The following is a 21,256-nucleotide window of genomic DNA, read 5'->3' as shown; positions in this document are numbered from 1 at the left end:
GATTCTGACAAGGAATGAATGTACGGGGCCACTGATGTGAAATCAGAGAAAAATAAAGACGCAGCAGCGACGGCCGGGAGGCGCCTGCCTGACCTGCGCCCCTCCCCACATGCCGCCGCCAGCTGTGGCCCGGAGCTTTCCCAACACCGCCCGCAGCCGGCCCAACCCGCTGTGACCGGGGTTTAACGACTCCGGCGGGCGCAGAGCGGCGGGCGCCCATCAGTCTTCCAGAGAGCGGAACCATCCAGGCACGCACCCAGTGATCTGTCCCGTCTCTGCCGAGCCTCCCCCGCTCCCCATGCCCGGTGCCCGGTGCCCGCTCCCGCCCCGGCCCCGCCGCGCCCCGCCGTGACGCACGAGCCCCCCCCCCGCCCCCGCGCACGCGCGGCCGCAGCCCCGCGCCCGCTCCCGCGCCCGCTCCGCGCCTGCGCCGCGGGGCCGCTCCCGCCCCGTCCCGTCCCTCCCCTCCGCGCCCCGCGGCTCGTGTGACCGGAGCGGCGGGAGTCGGTCCGCGCCCGTCTGGGAGGCCCTGAGCCCGCACCGCTACCGCCACCGGCACCGCCGGCCGCGGACGCGGGGAGGGGCGGACGGACGGACGGAGGGAGGGTGGGAGGCAGGGAGGCGAGGCGGCCTCCCGGGTGTCCGGCACCATGAGCATCGAGATCCCGCCGGGCCTCACCGAGCTGCTGCAGGGCTACACGGTGGAGGTGCTGCGGCACCGGCCGTCCGACCTGCTGGGCTTCGCCGCCGAGTACTTCGCCCGCCTGCGGGATGCCCGCGACCAGGAGGCGGGCGGTGGCCGCAGGGTGGTCAGCTTCGACGGGGAGCCCATGCAGACCGAGTCCAACGGCGACGAGGAGCCCGACCGCGGCGACGACGAGTCCGACTCCGACTTCGAGCGTAAGTGCGGGCGCTGCCGCGGAGGAGGCGCCGGGAGCGCGGGTCCTGCCGGGGGCTCCAGCCCGGGGCCGCCTCCCCGCCGTGCCCGGTGCCGCGGCCGCCGCCGCTGGGCAGGGCGGGCAGCGAGCAGGGATTGAATGGGGGAGAGGCTCCGCCGGCTCCCGCTGCCGCCGCTCCCCGTGGGCTCCGGCCGAGCTCCCGGAGCCCCGGATGGCCCCGGCTCTTGGGCCGGAGCCCCGTGCCGGGGGTGTCCGGCGCTGCCCCGGGCGGCCGAAGTGCCCCGGGGTCTGACCGGGTATCGCCGGGCAGCGAGCGCGCTGCCAAGCATGTGATAGGGAAGATCATGTGTTATTGTGCAACCTCTTCTGTACTTATCTTTACATTTCTGTCTTTAAATCGTTGTGGACAAGAGTGGTTGGGATTTTTTCGCTGAAACTGGGGTAGTTTATTGCCGCTGTTGTGTATTTTAAGTGGCTGTTATAAAGCACTGAAATAACTTTGGCTATTTAGCAACGTATTAAAATTCAAAGCCACTTGTATATTGCTGTTTATATTGCTAGTCTCGAAGATGGGAAAGATACTTAACCTGAGCTGGACAATGAAATGCCACTTGTGATACTGAAATTTTGATTCTGTCAGAATTGTACTGTGTGTTTTAGGCTACGCAGAGTATTTGTAATCGAGCCTCAGTGTGAGAAGTTATTTAAAATGCCTGTGAATGGTGGTACTTGGCACACCCAGAATTTTTTTGACTGAATACTTTCTCGTTGTTAGAAAGTAGCTTAAAGGGTAGGGAAAGGTGAGAAAAGGCGTGCTTCCCCTGAAGTTTCAGTGCCCTCGTTTGAAGGTCTTGTGCCCTTGACCTATAACGTAAAGGTTTCTGACTTTTATTGATAGAGGATCCTCTTTTAGATCAATTACTTGATGTCACCTTGTGGATGCAGTGTGCTCTTAACAGCTACTCCCTGGTTAACAGTTTCAGAGGAGCAGGAAAGAATTAAGCTGTGAAACAAATAATTGTTTTTATTAAGGAAGCATTGAGACATCAGCTGTTTTTTGCAGTGCTTTTAGGCTGGGAACTTCACAAAGTGAAACATATCTTAAGCTCATGAAAATAGACAAACAGGACATGGAATGTGCGAGGGGACAAGAGTGAAATGGACAGATTGAATTGAAAACCAGTTTGCAGTCAGTGTCTGGGTTTGGATGTTTTTTCTTACGAGACAGAAGCTCTGTTTAGAGCATGAAGAAGAATAGATGAAAAATGAAGGGTAAACGTGTGGACACTGATGGTGACTGAATTGAATTTAAGGGAATGTTCAAATATGAGCACAGATTTACGGAAATTACAAGTGATTTTTTTGCCCTGCAAAAAAGTCAGTAGTATTTTCAAACATCTCTAAATATGAAAGAAGTTTGAGTTTCTTGCAGAATGTATATTAAAATTAAACTCCGTGTTGGAAAAATTTCAGTAGCTAGTTCTATGTAATTCTTAAAAATGTGCAATATCTTTGTATTTAATATTTTCCTTAAAAAAAAAAAACAAACCCAAACCACAAAAAAACCCCCAACTAACAGAACCAAACAAAAACCCCACTCCACCAGAAAGTCTGTCTTTGGGTGCGATTTTGCTATTTTGTGATCAGTTTAACTAGATACGGGGTTTGAAATACCGTCTTCAGGGAAGTAAGTGTAAAATTTTATTTTTGAATGTTGCAGCTGCAGGTGGAGGAATCCTCTGAAGTTAAATGTTTTCAGATAAAAACAAAAATGTAATGGTGGCGTACAGCTTTTCAAATGCCGCTTTCCATAGCGAGGCTGTTCAGAGCAGAAGGGTGGTTCCTTTGCTTCATGTTTCTGCTCATCATCTTTCTATCTTAGTCAGAGAGAAAATTAAATTAACAAGGCTGGGCACTGTCACTTCTTGTAGTGGAGCCCTTTGTGCAAGTGCCACTGTCAGTAATGCTGTTTTGCTTCCTCTCTGAAAACCCAAGCTGTTCCCCCCTTGTGGCTTCCCAGGAACAGAGCCATGTTCTCTGTGACAGCAGGTGAGGATCCCTCTGGAGGGTCAAGGAAATGATTCTTTCTTGCATTGTTTAACAGTGACAGGCAACCATGGCTATGTCTTATTTAGGTTTCTGTTGTAATGTTGTGTCTCTGTCAATGAAAAATGTTAAGTTAGAGGTTCTGGTACCTGATCACTGTCATAGGTAGGACAGTACTTGGGCCTTGTGGAAGACAAGATCCTGGGTGCTTATATTGCTTTGTATTTAAAGATGATGTGGAGATAGGGAAAGCATACACAATGAGAGAGCCAGGTAATCTCATTGGATGGACCAGAATACTGTTTGTCAAGACTGCAGTTTTTCATCTTAGGCAATTTAGGAAAGACTTTGGTGAATTTCACTGTGCTTTCCTAGGTTATGATTTGTTACCTTTGATTTGCTGTGACAGGTCACATGGATCTTTCAAACATGTTTCCATGTCTGTTTATAAATAAAAAAATGAAATTGGCCAGTTGTTTTTGTAAATGACGGTGTTAAGGAAACTTACACCTAGTTTAAATAATTACCCTTACTGTGTATGTTGGGAGTAGGAGAGATCTTTAGAAATAATGTGCTTTTCTTCGTGTGTGTGTCTGGCCCAGTATTAAATCTGTGTATGTCACTGGGCTGTGTCTGCACACTCAGACTGAGATAACATTTCAGATAAGTTATGTGGGGTTTTTTGTGTGCTGGGTGCATATGGTAACAGAAACAAGTCAGAAGGAGGTCCTGGCCTTTGGTGTAAGCCTTGTGGCAAATGTCTTCAAGTAGCCATAGTGATGCCACAGTGGAACTCCATCCATGTGCTAAAAGTCACTGAAACTAGCTAGGCTACAAAAAACCCCCAAACTTTTATTCTCCTAGGATGATCACTCTTAGGTGATACTTAGGAAATTATTTCCAGGTTTATGTTTCCTGACTGACCCCCCCCTGGAGTTCCATCCTTGATTTTAACTGTTTTTGTACATGTGATCAAAGGGCATCAGGATGTGGCTGTTCAGCAGAGTGCATTGTAAGGCATGTGTGAAAATAAAATGATGATAGTTGTGGGGGAGTCCCCAGAAACATTTATCCACTGTGGGCTGTGGCAGAGAATTTAAGAGATACAACACTTCCCTCAGAGCCTTTATTTGTTGGGTTTAACTGCAAAATTGAGAAGTTGGGAGGGTTGGGAAAGGTGCAAAGCAAGATCTTCAAAAATCAGCCTTAGAATGTAACCAAGGACAGACATATATTCTTAAAGTGTGTCCTTGACCATGATACTTGTACTTCTAACAAGCAGGCTCTGAATGGATGTGTTAAGGCTGAAATTAACGCCACAGAAAGGGTCTGTTCACTATTTGAATGACTGCTTTGGGAAGCTCCTGTTGAGGAGCACACCTGAAGGAAGGCAGAGGCTCTGCTTCCCTGTCCCTTGAGGCAGTTGCACAAAGATGCAAAGTGCTGTACTATTAACTTGCTCTTTTGTCTCATTTTTTGTAACAATAAAACCACCAAACTTATGTGTTTTTGGGGGTATTAAGTATAACTAACAGTGGCACTGAAATATTTTTGGGATTATACTAATTTGAGCAACTCAGATGTTTCAACTAATTACAAGTATTTTATTGCAAATAAAATTTTTCCTTCTCGGGATTTTGCCTTGATATTGAAGGAAAGAGGATGTGCTTTTCAGCTGCTCCCTGAGCAAAAGAGAGCCCTTCTTAGTATTTTGCTTTTGAAATAATCCTGTTCAGTATGCTCTCTTGGTGTGATGGGAAGTGTTGCATATGAATCTGGATGGGCAGGTGAAAAGATTCTTTAGCTCTGCACTGAGCTTCTCAATTAAAATTTGAGGATTTGCTAAATGTCATCTTTAAGACATCAGTAGAATATCTGAGCAGAAGGGAGTGGAGAAATGCTCGTTTACATCGTTAGATCTTGAATGTGGTACAGAATAAGAGTTCAGTGCATCTTTGAAATATTTAACTATTTAATTGCTAATGGAAACACTTGGTATTAAATTAAACCTGTTTTAGATTGCCTGATTTCTTATTTTTAAGTATCATTTGCTTATGCTTTCTTATTTTGAAGTGATGTCCTGTGGAATTCCTCAGAAATCACTGTGTTATATCAATCACAAAGCATTTATGCTCTGCCTACATCAATTCACAGGTTAGGCATAACTCCTTGCTGTTTCCCTGAAATAATTCAATGAAACCTATTGAATTACAGGAATTGGATGATGTTAAAACTTTTGCAGTATAGCATAAGAATAATAGTGGTCCTTTTGAAAAATACTGTTCAAGTTTTCAGATATAAATCAAATTAATGGAGTATTGCACATGTTGCTGTGAGATACCATCTTTAAGTTTAAAAGTACTTTAAAAGTACTTTAAAGCTTTTACTAATGCTTTCACCTACCTACTTCATCCTTAACTGTCAATTAACTGGTAATAAAGCACAGTAGCTTTCTCTTCAAATGTGCAATATTAATTAAATCCAAAGAGTAGCTACTGTATTTTAAAATCTAGGTAGCACAGTGAACACTCTCATAATCTGATAATTACTAATTCTACATTACTTTTTTAAAATAGTGGTTATAACAAAAGTGTTTTGTACTCTCCTTAAGTAGTCTCTAGATTTTTAGGGAGGTAGAGGAAAAAGCTGGGTTAATGGTTGGCTTCAGTGATCTTAAAGGTCTTTTCCACCTTAATTCTATGATCTGACTGCATTAAACCTTTGAATTTGGTATACAAAGAAAAGAAATGCACATTCCTGCTTTGTGTTCTGAAAGGTATGTTCAAACAAGCCCAGTGACCAGAAGGTATAGAAGAAGCTTTAGAGTTTTATTTATTCATTGGTCTCCTTCAATGAGATGAAGTCAATTGTAAAGCAAAGTATTAGCGATGCATCTGTGTTTTAAGAGGAATATATCTCTGCATTTAATTTTGTAATTATATTAATTTTTGGCAGCACAGTATCTTGAATGTGTTTAATTTAAATATGAAGGACTACTGTTGTGCAGCTGCTATACTTGCACATGTCTTTGCTTTTACACAGGCAGTTCTGCATGACTTAAATCTGAAGGATTAAATAGAGTAGCTGCTGTTAGTACTAATGGAACTTCACTCCCTCTATTTATCTTGCTCTCATGGGGGAATTTTGAAGATAAACTAAGTATTAAGGAAGACTGATTTTAGTTCTTTTTAGTTGTTTGGACAGAGCATGTAAATACTTTTTTTTTTTTCCCCTGGAGGCCTTTTTGTTTCTGTATTTGTTTATCACAATAAAATTGCTTTTCAGCATTTGTTCTTAAGGTTGCAATTACTGTATTATAAGGTTAGACTAAGAATTTTTTGAACTAATAATGTAGTTCTAAGGAAGCCACCAATTGTAGCTCAGTGGGGCTTGAAGGAATGTTTCATCAGTCCTCATACAAAGGAAATTCAATGAGAATGTGTCTGTAATACATCCTTACCTGAGACAGTAAATGAACTAGAAGTGTGAAGCAAAGGGATAAAAGGTGCTGACTGGCTGAGGAACAGAGAATTATAATGGGTTTGACTGAAATTCAGATATCCTTGGATATTGCCAAATGTATATTGGTTTACATCAGGAAGGATGAGCTTCTATGTTAATTATCAAAGCTAAGTTTCTTGCAGTTTTGACATAGTACACTTAGAGTTATTTGTAATGTCTTGCCCTCAGAGCTGTTAATATTCCTGTAACATCTGTTAGATATTCCTTACAATCTCTTCACAAAGATGCCCTCTTACTTCAGTTTGCAGTTAGTGGCTTGACATAATTGTTCTGCTTTAAGTGATCAGTATGTCCTAAAATGTGAGGAAGCATGCAGTATTTTCTTTGTTTAAAATTTCATTTAAATTCATATTTGTAGTCTGTTGCATACCAGTAACTTTTCACATAACTCTTAAGCTTGTTATTTTCAGAAAGAGCTTTAGATAGTTGCTATAACTGTACAGATAAATCCTTGACTGTTTCTGCTCTGTTGGTATCCTGCAGTTTCTCTGTGTACGAACTTCTAAAAGAGCATAACTAACTATGAAGTGGGTAACTAGCCATTACAAATAATTGCTGAATTCTTAAAAGCCTGTGTTTCCATGTTGATGAAGTTTATTATAAGAAAAGTTGAAAGAAGCTTTTGAAATGGTGTTTTTCTAGCTGGTTCTAAAATTAAGGTAAAGGAAGAGATTGTATATCGGTATTAGATATTGTACTGAACATTAGCTTCTATTTAACTTTGGTATTTTTTGTTCATTTAATAAACTAATATTAGAATCCTGAGACAATTCTGTCAGTGTTCCCCTTGTGCTAATACTGAAATTTTCTTGTACCCTCTTACCTAAAATAGAACAATGGAGATCTCAGGGAAGAGGAGGAGACAGCAGAGAACAAGCTCACTTGGAGCTATTCACCAGTCAGTCATTAAAAACCTTAATGTCTGACAGAGCAGTTGCTCATTATTCAAATGAAGACTGGAAATGTAGCCAAGATGAGCTATGAATGTTTCCCACTGGCTTCAGTAACGTCTTCAGCTTCATGAATGATCATTCATATTTTCTTGTGAAAGAAGAGGGAGACAGTAATGAATATAACTCATAAAACGTGCTGGTTCCTTTTCTAGAGGGATGTTATTCCTTCCTCTGTGATGGTCCTGTAGATTCCTTTAGTTATAGTTCTTTGTGTTCCATGCCTGTCTTTGCATCAGTACTTCTTTGATATGTAACAATTATTTGGTGGTTTTTGATCCATCAAGATTCTTTGATTCATGCAGATTTAATTTTTTTCCTGAGGTACTGTCAGTTCCACAGCAAATGGTGTGTACTCTTCTCCAGTCTGCAGTTTTCATGTCTTTACACCTCACTGTAATATGAAACAGACAAGGGAAATAATAAATCAAACAAACATTGGCTAGAAAAGCAACTGGGGGGAAATCTGGGAAATCTGAGTGTGGACAAAATGCTCTTGCATAAAAGACCTACACAGTCTTACTATGATAGTAATACTAATAAAGGTTGTGTGCTTATGAGATCCTTTAATGTAAAAGCTTTTTTTTCCCTTTTAAAAATATGGATCTGAAAGAGGGGCCATTGTATAGAAACTCCAGAAATCCACTGTGCAGAACAAGCAACTGTTTTGTGGTCATTAATATTTTACCTGTGAGAATTGTGGAGATGATGGCAGTGTTCTCTGCTGTAGTGAGAAAGATACTTAGAAGAGAGAGGAGATTTAGAGGAAAGCACCCTCTCTTACAGTTTTCACACTGCTAGGATTTGTCTTCTGTCTCATAAATACACAATTAATCATGTATAACAAAGGCCAGCATTTATTAGTAGCAGTTTTGCTGCTAGTCCTTTCCATACATTTATTTTCTCTGTAGAAATGGTAAATGATTGAGAGTGGCAGCTCTCTGTGCATAGATGTGGAAATTCCCTTTAGGGGAGAAATCATCTTTAGGAACAGCTCTTCAGGGCATGAGGTAGGGACTTGCAGGTATTCCTTCTGTAGCATTGCTTTTATTGTCATTTAAAACCAACAACCACCTTGGGGTTTATTTTGTAAGAAATGCTAAGGCACTCTCTGTTCTCTCCTTTTATTTCCTGGTGGCTTGCAGAACAGCTTTGCTTCTGTTCAGAAATGGTCTCTAGCCTGCAGGGGCTGGCATGATGTCAGCTTTTGGTGTGAGGTCATCTTACAGAAGTCTGGAACCCTGCATTCCTTTTTGGGTGTTAGTGAAGGCATGGTGAGATCAGGGGCCTGACCAGTAGAACTGAGCAAATTGTCACAAAATCCCACTCTGAGCTGTTGTGTGAGGAAGGGTTAGGATGGCAGGGTGGAGGGAGAGGGCATGTTCTCCCAGCAGTCACTGTTCTGTCCTTCTGGATCTGAGCGTTGTCATTGCAGAAGAACATTGTAAAAATGTGTGTGGAGCTTGAGTGGGGAATGAAATGTGGGTTTTGGATGAGGGCTGAGAAACTGCTTTGTAGTTTTCCTCTGTATTTTTGAATCGACTGTGGTGCCAATTTCCTCATTCTTGGTGATTGCATATTGACAAAGTGCTATAAAGCAGGATGTCACAATGGCTCTTCATTTCCATTTTGGTTCTTCCTCCCTTGGGACAGCATATTGTTTTCTGCTTCCTATTGAGAAAACTGTGTTCCATAGAAGAAATTAAAAAAAAAAAAAAGCCACAAATATTTTTGTGTTATTTTTCCTGGTGAGGCTCCAGTAAACACTTATTTTTGTGGCAGCACTTGTGCTAATTATGATTGTTCAGGAAGAATTGCTTCCTCAAGGACATCTCTAGTGAAGGAGCTGGTTCTCATGGGCATGGGAGTACCCCTCTCTGAAAGATTTCTCTTGTACAGTCCTGGAATGAAAATTCTAAGATTGAGTCACCGCTTTTTAAATTTCTTTTTTCAGAAAAAAGTAATTGTTCAGAAACAGTTTTCAAACATTTGATGCTACCAGTGTTTCTGATTAAAATTTGTAAGTATTTGTAAGACTCACAGGGTTCTCAGGTTCATAAATTATGAAAGATGGCTTATTAGAATAGATTAATATTTAGTCTTCTGTTTTTCACACCTTTGGGGATGGGTGGGGCAAAGATTCCATGTGTAGTTTTGTTATAAAATGCTAAAAATGAATCCTATTCAGAGTGGGGATATTCAAAGACCAATTTTTGTAGTGTTAAACATCCCTAGATACCATGTTTTTAATTCTAATTTTAAGATCCTGTAACTTTATGGTAAAAAGCCACAAACATGATTTGTAATTTTTATGACCATCTCTTAAATCCCTGTGAAGTAATTTTAATTTCTTACTGCTGGAAACATATAATTATTAACTGTTTTACCAATTTTTTGATAGCACTATGAAATAATTTAACTTTGCATGATGTGTACTGATTTTGCTAGTGGTTTTAGCTTTTCTTAGCTTTCCATAGCTGGAAGATCTGCAGTGTGTCCATTTGTTGTGAAGCACTGTGTGACTCGGGGGAGTATCCTAGAAGTTCTGCTCCTAAAAATCAATTAATCTGGAAGCTGAACCATGCAGCACTTGCCACCTGCTGTGCCTCACTTCAGTCAAGGAATTTTTTAACGTTGCATCCAAAAATTGTCAGAATGAATGTTCTTTGTCTAATCCTCTTGCTGAGACTGTGAGCATCCATGAGCAGATTTGGCACAGTGCTCAGGGACCTGGCTCAATGGTGGATGTGTTGTGTTTGTGGTTGGACTCAATCAATTATCTTAAAGGTCTTTTCCAACCTAAATGCCTCTATAAAGAGGGTTTTCCCTGGTCTGGGTAGAACACAGGGATATTTTTTACTATTATCCCTGCTTAGGATACAGAACATATGTCTGCCTTCACCCTTCCTCTTTCCCAAAAATCCTCTTCCTGTGAAAGTGCACAGGATGCAATTACTGGAAGTGTGTGTGGGGGGCTGTCTTGTCAAAATACATTTTCACATGGAGATGATTCTTTTTACAGCTATATGTTGTAAGTAACTGTTGAATGTTGATATAATGTTGTTAGAAGTGTAAATCTGAAGGAAGAAAAGCTATGAAACACTTTATTTTGAGATGCAGTACAGAAGTTGTTCTTGCTTACTAATTTGGTTGTGTACCATAACCTAAAGATTGACCACATTTGAGATTAAACAGTTTTAAATTTTAAAACATACATATTTATAATCCACTCAAATTTATTTATGCTTTATTTACTAAAAGAAGCTGTAACCAAATTATATCTCAATGAAACAAGGTTCACTTCTGAATTACTGATGAATATATTGTACTGGCAATGAAGTAGTACTTCATGTTCTATGCTCATAATATCACAAAATTGCCAGAGATGTTAATGATGCTTCTGTAGAATCTCTCATTCTCTTGTGTACATTCTGCCTGATCAGTTTGTGTCACCCCTCAGTCCTCTGGCTGCCACCCTCCTGCAGAGCCTGTGCTGGCTGCTGGACAGGAGTGGAAGCACTGGGTGCAATTCACATTTTGTTGTCACTAATAAAGCACCAGACAAGAAAATGATCATGAATTGTAGAGTCAGTTGTGCTCACATGGAGGATCCTGCACCTTAGGGATGAGGGAAAGCAAGGCAGAAAACCTGGTGTGTGTCCGGTGTTGTGACTCTGAAGTTCCCATTACAGCATAAAATCCTGTAAATCCAGTGTACCTCTTCTATCACTACTGTAGATAAACCTGTATATAGCAAGGACACAAACTGTGAGTTGGTTGGGGGGGGGTTTGGTGTGTTGGGTTTTGTTTTGCCTTTTTCTTTTTTTTTTAAACTGGAAAGAAATTCAGTTCCAAGTATATGTAGAACTTCTTATAAGCAACTGACCAATGGTTTCTGGTTTGGGTTATTAAAAAATGTGGTGTGATGTATTATACAGTTTTTTTTCTGCAATTTTTTTAATGTATCATCATATGGGAACACCAATTCTTTGAATAAATTTTCTGTAATTTCCGAGATCAACAATACATCATCAGTCTTTTTTAAGCACTTAATATAGATCCACCAAAACTGTAAAAATCAGACTTCCCAAAGAATTGAGTCAGCTTTTTAAATTGTTGTTCGTTTGAGAAAGACTGGTTTGAGAAGGTGATTTAGAAATTGTTCATGCAAGAATGAGCCTTCATAGGTGATTACTTGTGCAGGATAAAGTGCTAAATCCTAGAAAGGTCGTTCCTGATCAGGTGATAATAGATGCCTTTTGTGACACTGGCTAAGCTGGCTGATACTCCTGCTGAGGGTTGTCCAGGAGGACAACCTTGATTGCTCCTTGATTTTTATGTGGCATTATTAGAATAAGAAGTAGTTTGGTATATTGCAGTAGTGTCAATACTGAACATCTTTAAAAATGTCCAAGAAAGTGCTAGTTTGCAGTTCTGAAGAATGTGCCCATAGTAAGAACCTGTAGAAACCCAGGCTATTTCTAAGCCTTGCTCTTCCTACCTTTCTTCCCTTAAAAAAACTCAGCCAAACAAATTAAACCCCAACAGCCCAAAATCTGTGCAGTGGCTGTGTCAGAATTTGTAGTTACCTACCTGGAAAAAGGGTACCTGAAACTAGATGCATCTACCTACAGATGAATTTTACTTCTACTTGCTTTCTGGCCATGGGAAGTTAAACTGGAAGCAAAGCATGAATTTTAATAAGCTGTTGAGGATCTCTGTGGGATTACAGAATGGTTGAGCTTGGAAGGTGCCTCTGGAGGTCTTGCCTGGCCCCTTTTGTGAGGCTGGACTGCCTTTAGTGGTTGCCCAGGACCACGTCCAGGTGGCTTTTCAGTATCTCAGGGGATGGAAGCTGCAGAACCTCTCTGGGCAATTTATGCCAGTGTATGGCCCCCCTGGCAGGAAAAAAGTGCATCATGTTCAGGTGGACCCTTTCTGGATTTGACTTTGTGGCCACTGGCTCTTGTCCTGCTCCAAGTGCCGGTGAGGAGAAACTGCCTCCATTGTCCTTAGTGCCCTTCAGGTATTGATAAGAACTCCTCTGAGCCTTATCTTCTCTAGGCTGACAGTCCAGCTTTTTCAGTCTGTCCTCACACCAGACATGCTCCATGTCCCCTCATCTTCTTCATGGCCCTTTGCTGGACTCTGTCCAGTATGTCCCTGAGTCTGGGGAGCCTGGAACTGGACAGGGAACTCCAGGTGTGACCTTACCAGGGCTGAGTAGGAGGTGTCACTGTCAAATTGTCTGAAAAGTCCCTTTGCTGGGATTTCTTCTCCTGGGAAGATGAGAAGCCTCAGAGTAAAAACAGGATTATCTCATTTGCTTCTCCCTGTTCTGCTGCTTTGGAATGTGGCTGGAGATTGTTTGCCAACAGGTGCATGTTTGATTGGTTTCATGTGAATTGTTTTTACTTAATGACCAATCACCATCTGCTGTGTTGGACTCTGAGGAATCAGTCACGGGTTTTTCATTATCATTCTTTGTACTCTTCTGTCTGTATCCTTTCTCTATTCTTTAGTATAGTTTTAGTATTTAGTATTCTTTAATATTATAAATAAATATCACATAGGAGGGAAGGACCACCTCCCTGACATAGCAACATTGCATCAGAAGCTGTCCAGAGTACCCTGCAACCAGTGTGCCTTGCCTGGCACATAAATGTGTGTTTCTGCCTTCAGTTAAATGTGGATGTGTGAGATTAAGCTCTGAATCAGCTTGAAGTGACACTTGATTGAAATTCCTTGTGCTCTTTTATTCAGATCAAATCAGATGACAGCACAACCTATTGCAGTTTTGTCTTATGTAAAAACACAGTATGTTTCATCATTCAAATGTCAGCAGGAATTGTTAATGAAATACCAATGCTTCATTGGTGATGGAGTGACCCAGGCAAAGAACTGTGGACTTTTATGTGCCTATTTTATCTGTAGGATGCTATTCTTAAATTTTACCTAGATCCCTGTAATTAATCAATTCTGAACTCAGGTTGACCTGGCAGATATAACATGCCTGCTGGGTATATGACACACCAGGCTCTCTCCAGGCTGCTGCTTGTTTCTGCTGAGCTTCAAATCTCCTGTTCTGTATTTTTCTTATAAATTGCTCTTTTGTAGAAGTAGTTCAGTTGTTTCATACTGTCACATGAGATACACCTGACTGTAAGAGTGACTCCAGCCTATTTTGTCTGAGACTAAACAACTCGGAGGTGAAAGGAAAAGCTTCTTAGGCTGCATCTCATCTGCAGCTGCCCATGATCATTTTTCTTTTCTGTTGTAGTCCTTAAGCAGACCAGCTGCACATCACTGATGGAAAAGGCTAAGACCAGCCCAGCCCTTTTTTCCTTGGCATTTACACGCATTGGAAGTTCTGCTGCAATCAGTGGTCAGCAATAGGTTTGTTGTGCTCTCAGGTTTGGGACTGAAACCCAGCTCTGCCTTCTCAGTTTTTTTACTTTTCTACCCTTTCATCAAATGGTGGCAGATCTGCAAGTACAGGCTTGAGACTGAGCATACAAATTGAGTGTATGCATGCCCTGAACACAAACAATTGTGTCTTCCCCTTCTGTTAACTCCCTTATCTGTGTTGGGAGCTGTTCTGAAGCTAAGAGGATCCAGTAATCCAATTAGTCTATCAGAGGAGGACACTGGATCATGATGACTCTGTTCTAATGTTGCCTCTACTTGCATAATTATTTTTGTGGTGGTATAACTGTGTACCTTTATGGCTTGTGGTCTTGAATTTTGGCTTTGTGTTTGTTACAGGACAGTGGCAAAGGTGGTGGCATATAAATTCCCCAAGGAAATGTGTATTTCATGAAAAGCAAGTGTTGCTGTTCTTAGAGTTCCTTTGTCATTCTTACATACCGATAGACTGAAATTTCTTGCAGCTTACCTGAGACCAGTTTGTCAGTAACAACCAGTTGCTTGTATTGGACAGAGCTTTGGTTTGTGTGTATAAATAAACCTGCACACACATACAGTTCTCTCTCTATAGATTGCTGCTCACTGCTCCATTTGTCAGAAACTTAAAGCAGAGTACAAGCAGAAAATATGCAGGTGACTGGGAAAATGTAATTTTGTGTTACCATGGTTTGGCAAGAATTTGAAGCAGATGATAATGCTGTTGACTCAGGGTTGGGTGGGTTTTTTTTAATTCCAAGAAAAGGTAACTATATTGTTCATTCCAGAATAATTAGTCTGACATTGTAGGAAAGTATCTTAATTCACCGAGTGCACCTGTTAATTGAATTTTTATTCAGGTGCTCTTATGTCCTTAGCAATGCTTGAGTTTTAGATTTTTATAAATGTTTTGAGCTTTATTACACCATTTTGTTTGCACTGAGGTTCAGTTGTCATTGTCCCCTTTTGTGTACAAGTTAAATTTGCTTAAGTATCTATCATAGTGAAAGATGTGAGTGCTCAGTTGTATCAATTTGTTGTCTCTCTTTGAAAATGATGGCTGAATATGAACCATATTTTGCTTATAAGTAGTTTAGGGTGCTAGTAAATTATATTAGTTATGGATATGACAGTCAATATTTGATTTCTCAAGATAGCTTTTATATCCTGATATCGCATTATTTAAAGACACTATCAGTCTCAGCAGGACTTGATGCTGAGCCTGCCAAGCAGCTGCCGAGTGCAGATAGCCAACATTTACATTCTGTGTTGTGTGATGGTAGCTGTGACATGATTCCAATTAAAAGCTTGGTCTGCACACTGCAGATGTCTTCTGAATATTAATGTGCACTACAGATAGAGCAGATGGAATCTCTTTAAAATACAATGCAGTGAATGTAAAATTAAGGTTGTGTTTCTGGTGAAAACTAATAGGCAGTCAAAAATTGTCTTTTTTCTATCTTTTTCATTGCTTACCTACAAGAATATCTGCATCATCATCATATTTCTTTACATATAGGAGGAAATCAAGTCTTCATTATACATTCAAATAAAAATACAGAATTATGCCATTTTGAAGTTTTCTCAAATGCCAGATGTACCTAGAAAAATATTAGGAATACATGCAACATTTACTGTGCCTTAAAATAAGTCTCTGCCTAGAGGACAGATAATAGCTGAAATATAGGATGTTTATGAGTTATTTGAGGAGTTGCTCACTGGAAAAGGCCCTGTAAAAGTGTATATACAGGTGTGTGTATTTAATATGTGTGGGATTTGGGGGTGTTCTGTGCAGTGAATCAGGAAAAGTCCATTCTGCACAGATGGGGTAGAACAAAACTGGGGAATGTAGAGAATGACAAGAACATCAGTGGTGCACTGTAACCCCAAAGTTCACTGAGGAGAGAGCAGCAATCCAGCTGGGAAAGTGTGTATTACTTGCTGAAGTATTTATTATGCGTCTGTGGCAGTGCAGGAGACACAAAGTAAAGCCTTGGCTGTAGGAATTGGTTAAAGGCCTTAAAAACAAGCAGGGTAAGTGTGATATGGAAACTGAAAGTAGAAGAGTTTCTGTGGGAGTGGGAATTGGAACTCTCCTCTTTGCAGCTGCATTTGTCTTCTCCTCTGGGGCAGAATGGAGGTGTGTGAGGGAGGGTACAGGGGGAAGAGGTTATAGAGATGCAGTGACAGGAGGTGTGAAATACCTGGAGCCAGTGCACTTCTTCACTTGTGCCATTACCAGAGCTGTCACATGCTTGTCTTCCACTCTTTTCAGACTTAATTTTACAGCTGCTTATTCCTGAGGCTGTATAAACACTGAAGCCTGTGCCAGTGATGGCATTTTCCACTTCATCCCTATTACCTTAAGAAGATTTTTCCCCAGATCTGCATTTGGATTATATTTGTCTATTATAATTTTATTGCCTGGCTAATAATTCTCTCAAAGTTCCTAGCCAGAGTGTTGAGAAAAAGTTCCTGGCTTCATTGATGGTATTTATTTGATATAAACTTCTTTCAGAGAAGTTGACTCTGCTATTTCTGAGGATAATATAAATTTGGTTAGAGTGTTTTTAAAATCTAGACCACATTGGGACCCTGAACAGAGTTGTGCCCAAGGTTTGGGAGAGGACAGCACTGTCAGGGTGAGACAGAGCTGGGTCTGGACCTTGCTGAAGCTGGGTGTGGTGGGGATGTCCCAGACTGCTGATGTGGGGACCCTCTCCTTTAGGGAGGAGTTTTAGAATTTTGTGGTGAGTCTAACCTGTTGTGAGAGGCCCCCAGCAGGTTGTTGCTCTTGTTAGTTTTTACAATGTTTACTGCATTCAAATGTTCAGAATAATGGTGGGACTTTTAATTAGGCTTCTAAAAATGGAAAAACATGTTCCCTTGACTGGTTCCAATGTTCTCTTTGGAGCAGTGACTTATGCACCTTAGACTTGTACTTAACAATTGCTCTATGCTGTGATAGAATGCAAATTTAATAATAGTGTAATGTATAAAAATTGACTCAGGTTTATTGTGTAGGTTTTGGTTTTTATTTTTATTTTTTTTTTACTCAGATTGCATTCACCTGTGTACAGTTAATTATTTTGTGGAAAGAGATTTATGCAAGCGGCGCAGTTGGAAATAATAAAAATAGACTGATGTGCTAGATATAGTTAAATGACGTTTTTTATGACTCATTTAGGAATTATCTCCAGGACTTCCAAGTATGTTTGGTGGAACTCAACTTTCCAAAAAACCTGAAAGAGGTTTAAGTTTTGTTAGTTTGTAACAGTGATTGCACTTTTCAACCAGGCACAGAATAAAAATCTAATCAAAAGTCTTTGGGATTTGATGTTTTAAAAGGTATGAGGATGTGGAGTTGAGCCTTAGAAATCAAAACCATAGTAAAAACCAGTTGAAATACAGAAAGTGTTGCTTTAAAAGAGCTCTCTGTGTCAGAGTCGAATGTTGCTTTAAACAGCACATCTGAAGTTTCTAATGAAAAGATTTCAGACAAAATTTGTCTTCATGATGTTTCAAAAATCCTTAGTACCCTGAGGTATTAATCCTCCTGCCTCATCCATTTCTGATCTCTGGTGGATCAGGAGGCTGCTGAATAAAGAGGTGAGGTTTGAAAGCAGAACTGGTAGAATAGGAAGGGTTAGTCAGGAACCTTGGAAAAGGAGGGGGCTTTCTTTCTCTGCCAGTGCATCTGGTCCTGGAGGTGAGTTGCCCATGTTTCTTACTGATTGGGAAATGCCTCGTGGTTCCCTAGATAAGATGCCAATATATTTTTCTGTATGAAGCATTTATTTTAAGGAAACTTGCAGTTACTTCTTCTTGATGTGATATTTCTGTTTCTCCACAGTCTCATTCTCATCTTTGACCTTTTCTGGCTTTTCCATTGTCTCACAATCCAAGTGAAAGTCACATTCAGATATGTTTAGGATCTTTTCTTTTTATCATCTACTTAATGTTTGGTTTGTAAGATTAATTTTCTGGTATTACTAATGTGGCTCCTTAGCTTCCCTCTCTCTGAAATGCCTTCTTCTCTAAGCCTACTCCTAAAGCCCAAGCAAATTTCCATTTTTCACTTGCTTTGTTGTACCTTCCAGTGTCTTGCCTCTTCTGACAGTGCTTTGAAGATTTGTCAGCTGCTTCTTAACTTTCCTGTTTTTTTTGCAGCATCCTTCTTTCTCTGTGCAGTGCATAGATTTGTCTTTCTAATACTTGAAAACATTCCCAAGTCTTTCATTTCAGTCTCTGACAATCTCTGTTGTACTATCAGCATATGGTTATATCTTTAATCACTGTGAAATGTGTCCTTTTAGCTGAGATTGTACCTCAGCACGGGGGAGTTTTTCTAATTTCATGTCTGTAAAGCAAGTGCATGCCTTGTTGCTATCTCTTTGATCTTCATAATATAGATTACACTCATAAAAATAATAAAAAAAAAGTGCTGTTTGGCTTGATCTGAGACATGTCAGCAAGAAATAGGAGAGGGCTGTGTGGGTCATGCCATTGCAATGTCAGATAATGTGAAGTGCTGCTTGAAAGGTGTTTGTTCTCCTGTGCTTAGGCTTCAGTCAGGCTGTACAGACTCCTGAGTTCTGGGAGCAGGGTTATGGTCCTTTATTTGTGAGAATGAATATCTGCTGAGAAATGCAATGAAAGCAGTACCATGCATGACTGCTCAGGTTCAGTTGTGGAAAGGGAATATTGAAATAGGGATACATTGGAAACAGGGATCTTTGATTTAAAAACAAACAACAATGAAAGCCTTAGTCAAGAAATGCCATCATAACCAGAGGTTCACCCAGATTCCTTTCAGTTAGTCAAGCAATGATTTCTTTCTTGAATTGATCAGCTGTTTAAAGTCTGTCCATTCCAGAGTGCATATTCATTTTTCTACTGTACTTGAAAACCAAAAAAGAGCCAACTCAAAATAGCACAACAGTTTTAACTTCATAAACACCTTTTTTTCACTGACATAAATGCTTTGCTTGTTGACTCAACTTTTCCCTTCAGAAGTTACTACATTCTCTCTGTCAGAGGGGTTGTAAAAAACTTGGAAAGCAAGGGTCAGAGACTCTTCTAAAATGAGGTTTTCAGACAGCGTTTCTCCATTTTGTCAGTAATTTTTAAATACAAATTAAAATCAATTAAATTGGAGACCAGGATGTGTCGCAACTTCGTTTTTATGTTTTGTTCTCTTGCTGTTGATGACAGCTGTTTTTCAGTACTGAGAAATAACAAGGTGTCCATGTCTCTGTTATTTTTACAGCAGCAGACAGGAAAACAATGTTTAATAGCAATCTAATATTTTTTATTGTTTTCCAACTTAATAGATGTAAAAGTCTTTTACAGAAAAGCAAAGCCTGTGTGTACCCAATCGTGGATCATGGTTTCCACTTTTTAATTTTTTAATGTTCTGTGTTCCCTCTGTTTGTTCTCTGAAAACTCACTTCTTCCCTAGTGTTCCCTGACCTTTTGTCTTCCTCCAAATGTCTGGCATGCTTCAGCTGACACCATCAGGGTCTCTCCTGCCTGTCTAAGCGGGTTCTGAGTTTCCATCCTCCTCTGTGGGGGTGGGTAGGCAGAGGAATAGAAGGGAAAATAAAGGGAATAGAAAGGAAAATAAAAGGGTGTCTGTAAAACTCTCATCTGTTTCTGTCTGTTCTGCTTTTCTGAGAGAAGCTTTGAGGGGATCTCTTGGGTTCCAGAGCTGCTTCTGAAAAAATCCTAAGTAGTTTGTAGCCCTACCTGTGGTCCCCACCTTATAAAGGAGAGATGTGGAAGGGGGAAGTGAGAATTTGCCACTATCCAGCTAGGACATCCTGAAGGAAATCATGGATATGCAGCTGTTATACTGGTAACAGTCAGAGGGAACTCTGTTTTTTTACTTACCTGTTAAAAAAAAGGTTCAGATTGGTATTTATTGAAGTACAGTTGCATATCTGATGATGAAAGTTCCTTCTGCTCTAGTATTACTTTTTAATTGCCAGGAATCCTAAAAAAGCTGATACTTGAATCGATGAGTTTTCTCAGAGTTGTGATGGTTCCTATTTATGTAAGTCCATTAACATCTTGGTGTGTAGAAAAACAGTTTGACAGCTGTAGTCTGGCACTTCCTTATCGTAACTTGATACAGCATTCCAGAGAGACAGTCATGCCTCAGATTTATACTCCACTCTGCTTCTGGTATTTCAGCTTTAATGGTTTTTAGTGTCAACTCATGTGTTGTTTGGATAAACTTAATTGACTTGTTAAATTAGAACCGTTTACATTCTGTTTCTCTTTTTGTCTGTCTTCAGAGAGGATGATTTTGTGCCATGATCCAATGGGAAAATACTCTGTGAATCACTGATTTGTGCTACTTGGTTGTAATGAAGCTGGCATTTTGTGCTTATGCTCTTTGAACTCTGAGTGCTATACTAAGTTTATGCCACCTCCTATGAGCTTTGCTCCATCTTTCATCAGGAAACCTTCAAAGATTGATTAGATTACACAGATCTGCATTAAATATTTGTGTGCACAAAAGCTTAACTTAGTATGCTGCTGTAAATCATATTCAAAATCACAAACAGTGTGATTTTTTTACCCTAGTTGATATTAGGAAATGTTCACAGATCATAGTGAAAAGCAAAGTGTTTGTGAAGAAAGAGAAGTAAGTTTTCAAGGTACAGCCAGTACAGAGCAGTAGCACCTTGTACTCTACTGTCATGCCTGGGATGCCAGTCCTTTGTTTGCCCCTGAATTTTTTTTTCTGTGACCCTGAGTTGATCTTTTGAGTTTTGTCTTTTTCTATAAGAATTCATATTAGGATGTGTAATAAGTGGGTAGCAGTAGCTGGGAGAACGATGGTTGTACTTCTGTTCATTTCGGGCTCGTGAGTAGTGTAGAGAAACAGCTTTCCCTGTTATGGTAGTAGTGTACATCTAAAAAAGCCTGATGGTTTTTTTTACCAGTCACTTTTCAAAGTCAATGACAGAGAAGGGAGCCCACGCACTGTAGGAAAAGTGTGCTTTTAGGTCTGGTTGTAAAGAGTGGTTTTACTGTCACTTGTTCGCCTCAAATATTGTAATTGTTGGTCTGGTTTGGCTTAAAAACAGTAAGAAAAATAATATCTGTGCCCATTTTTCACCTATGGGGCTGTATTTTATACCTGCTTAGAACCATAGTCAGGGCTCTTGTAAGTTAAACATAGTGAGCCACAATCGAGCATCAGATATTTCAAAGTAAATCTCAATGCCAAAGCAAACTGAAGGATATTGGAGAAATTCCTGTTTTGTCACTTATGGAAAGTATTAAAAAAATTTTTAAAATCGCAGTGTCTGATTTACATCCGTAATTTTTCAAGTGAGAAAACCCAGTGAAATGGAGCCACTAGCAAGTGGCAGTACAGTCAGCAGTAGCCACTAACTGCATGGCACTGCTGCTGTTTGATGTAAT

General features: G+C 40.5%; 1 protein-coding gene across 1 annotated transcript in view; it reads left to right on the top strand.

Annotated features, from left to right (window-relative positions):
• The first annotated feature begins 485 nt into the window (after positions 1-485).
• The window catches only part of PRKAR2A (protein kinase cAMP-dependent type II regulatory subunit alpha), a 59,974-nt gene continuing 39,203 nt past the window's right edge, over positions 486-21,256 (top strand). Inside the window, exon 1 of the mRNA XM_066557969.1 lies at positions 486-900. Coding sequence (XP_066414066.1) covers positions 651-900 — 250 coding nt within the window. The 5' untranslated portion in view covers positions 486-650. The remainder of the gene's footprint in view (positions 901-21,256) is intronic.

Source organism: Molothrus aeneus, chromosome 12 (assembly GCF_037042795.1).
Source record: "Molothrus aeneus isolate 106 chromosome 12, BPBGC_Maene_1.0, whole genome shotgun sequence".
NCBI classification, from domain to species: Eukaryota; Metazoa; Chordata; class Aves; order Passeriformes; family Icteridae; genus Molothrus; species Molothrus aeneus.
Note: the sequence above shows the minus strand (reverse complement) of the source record. Positions and strands in the feature narration are given on the sequence as shown.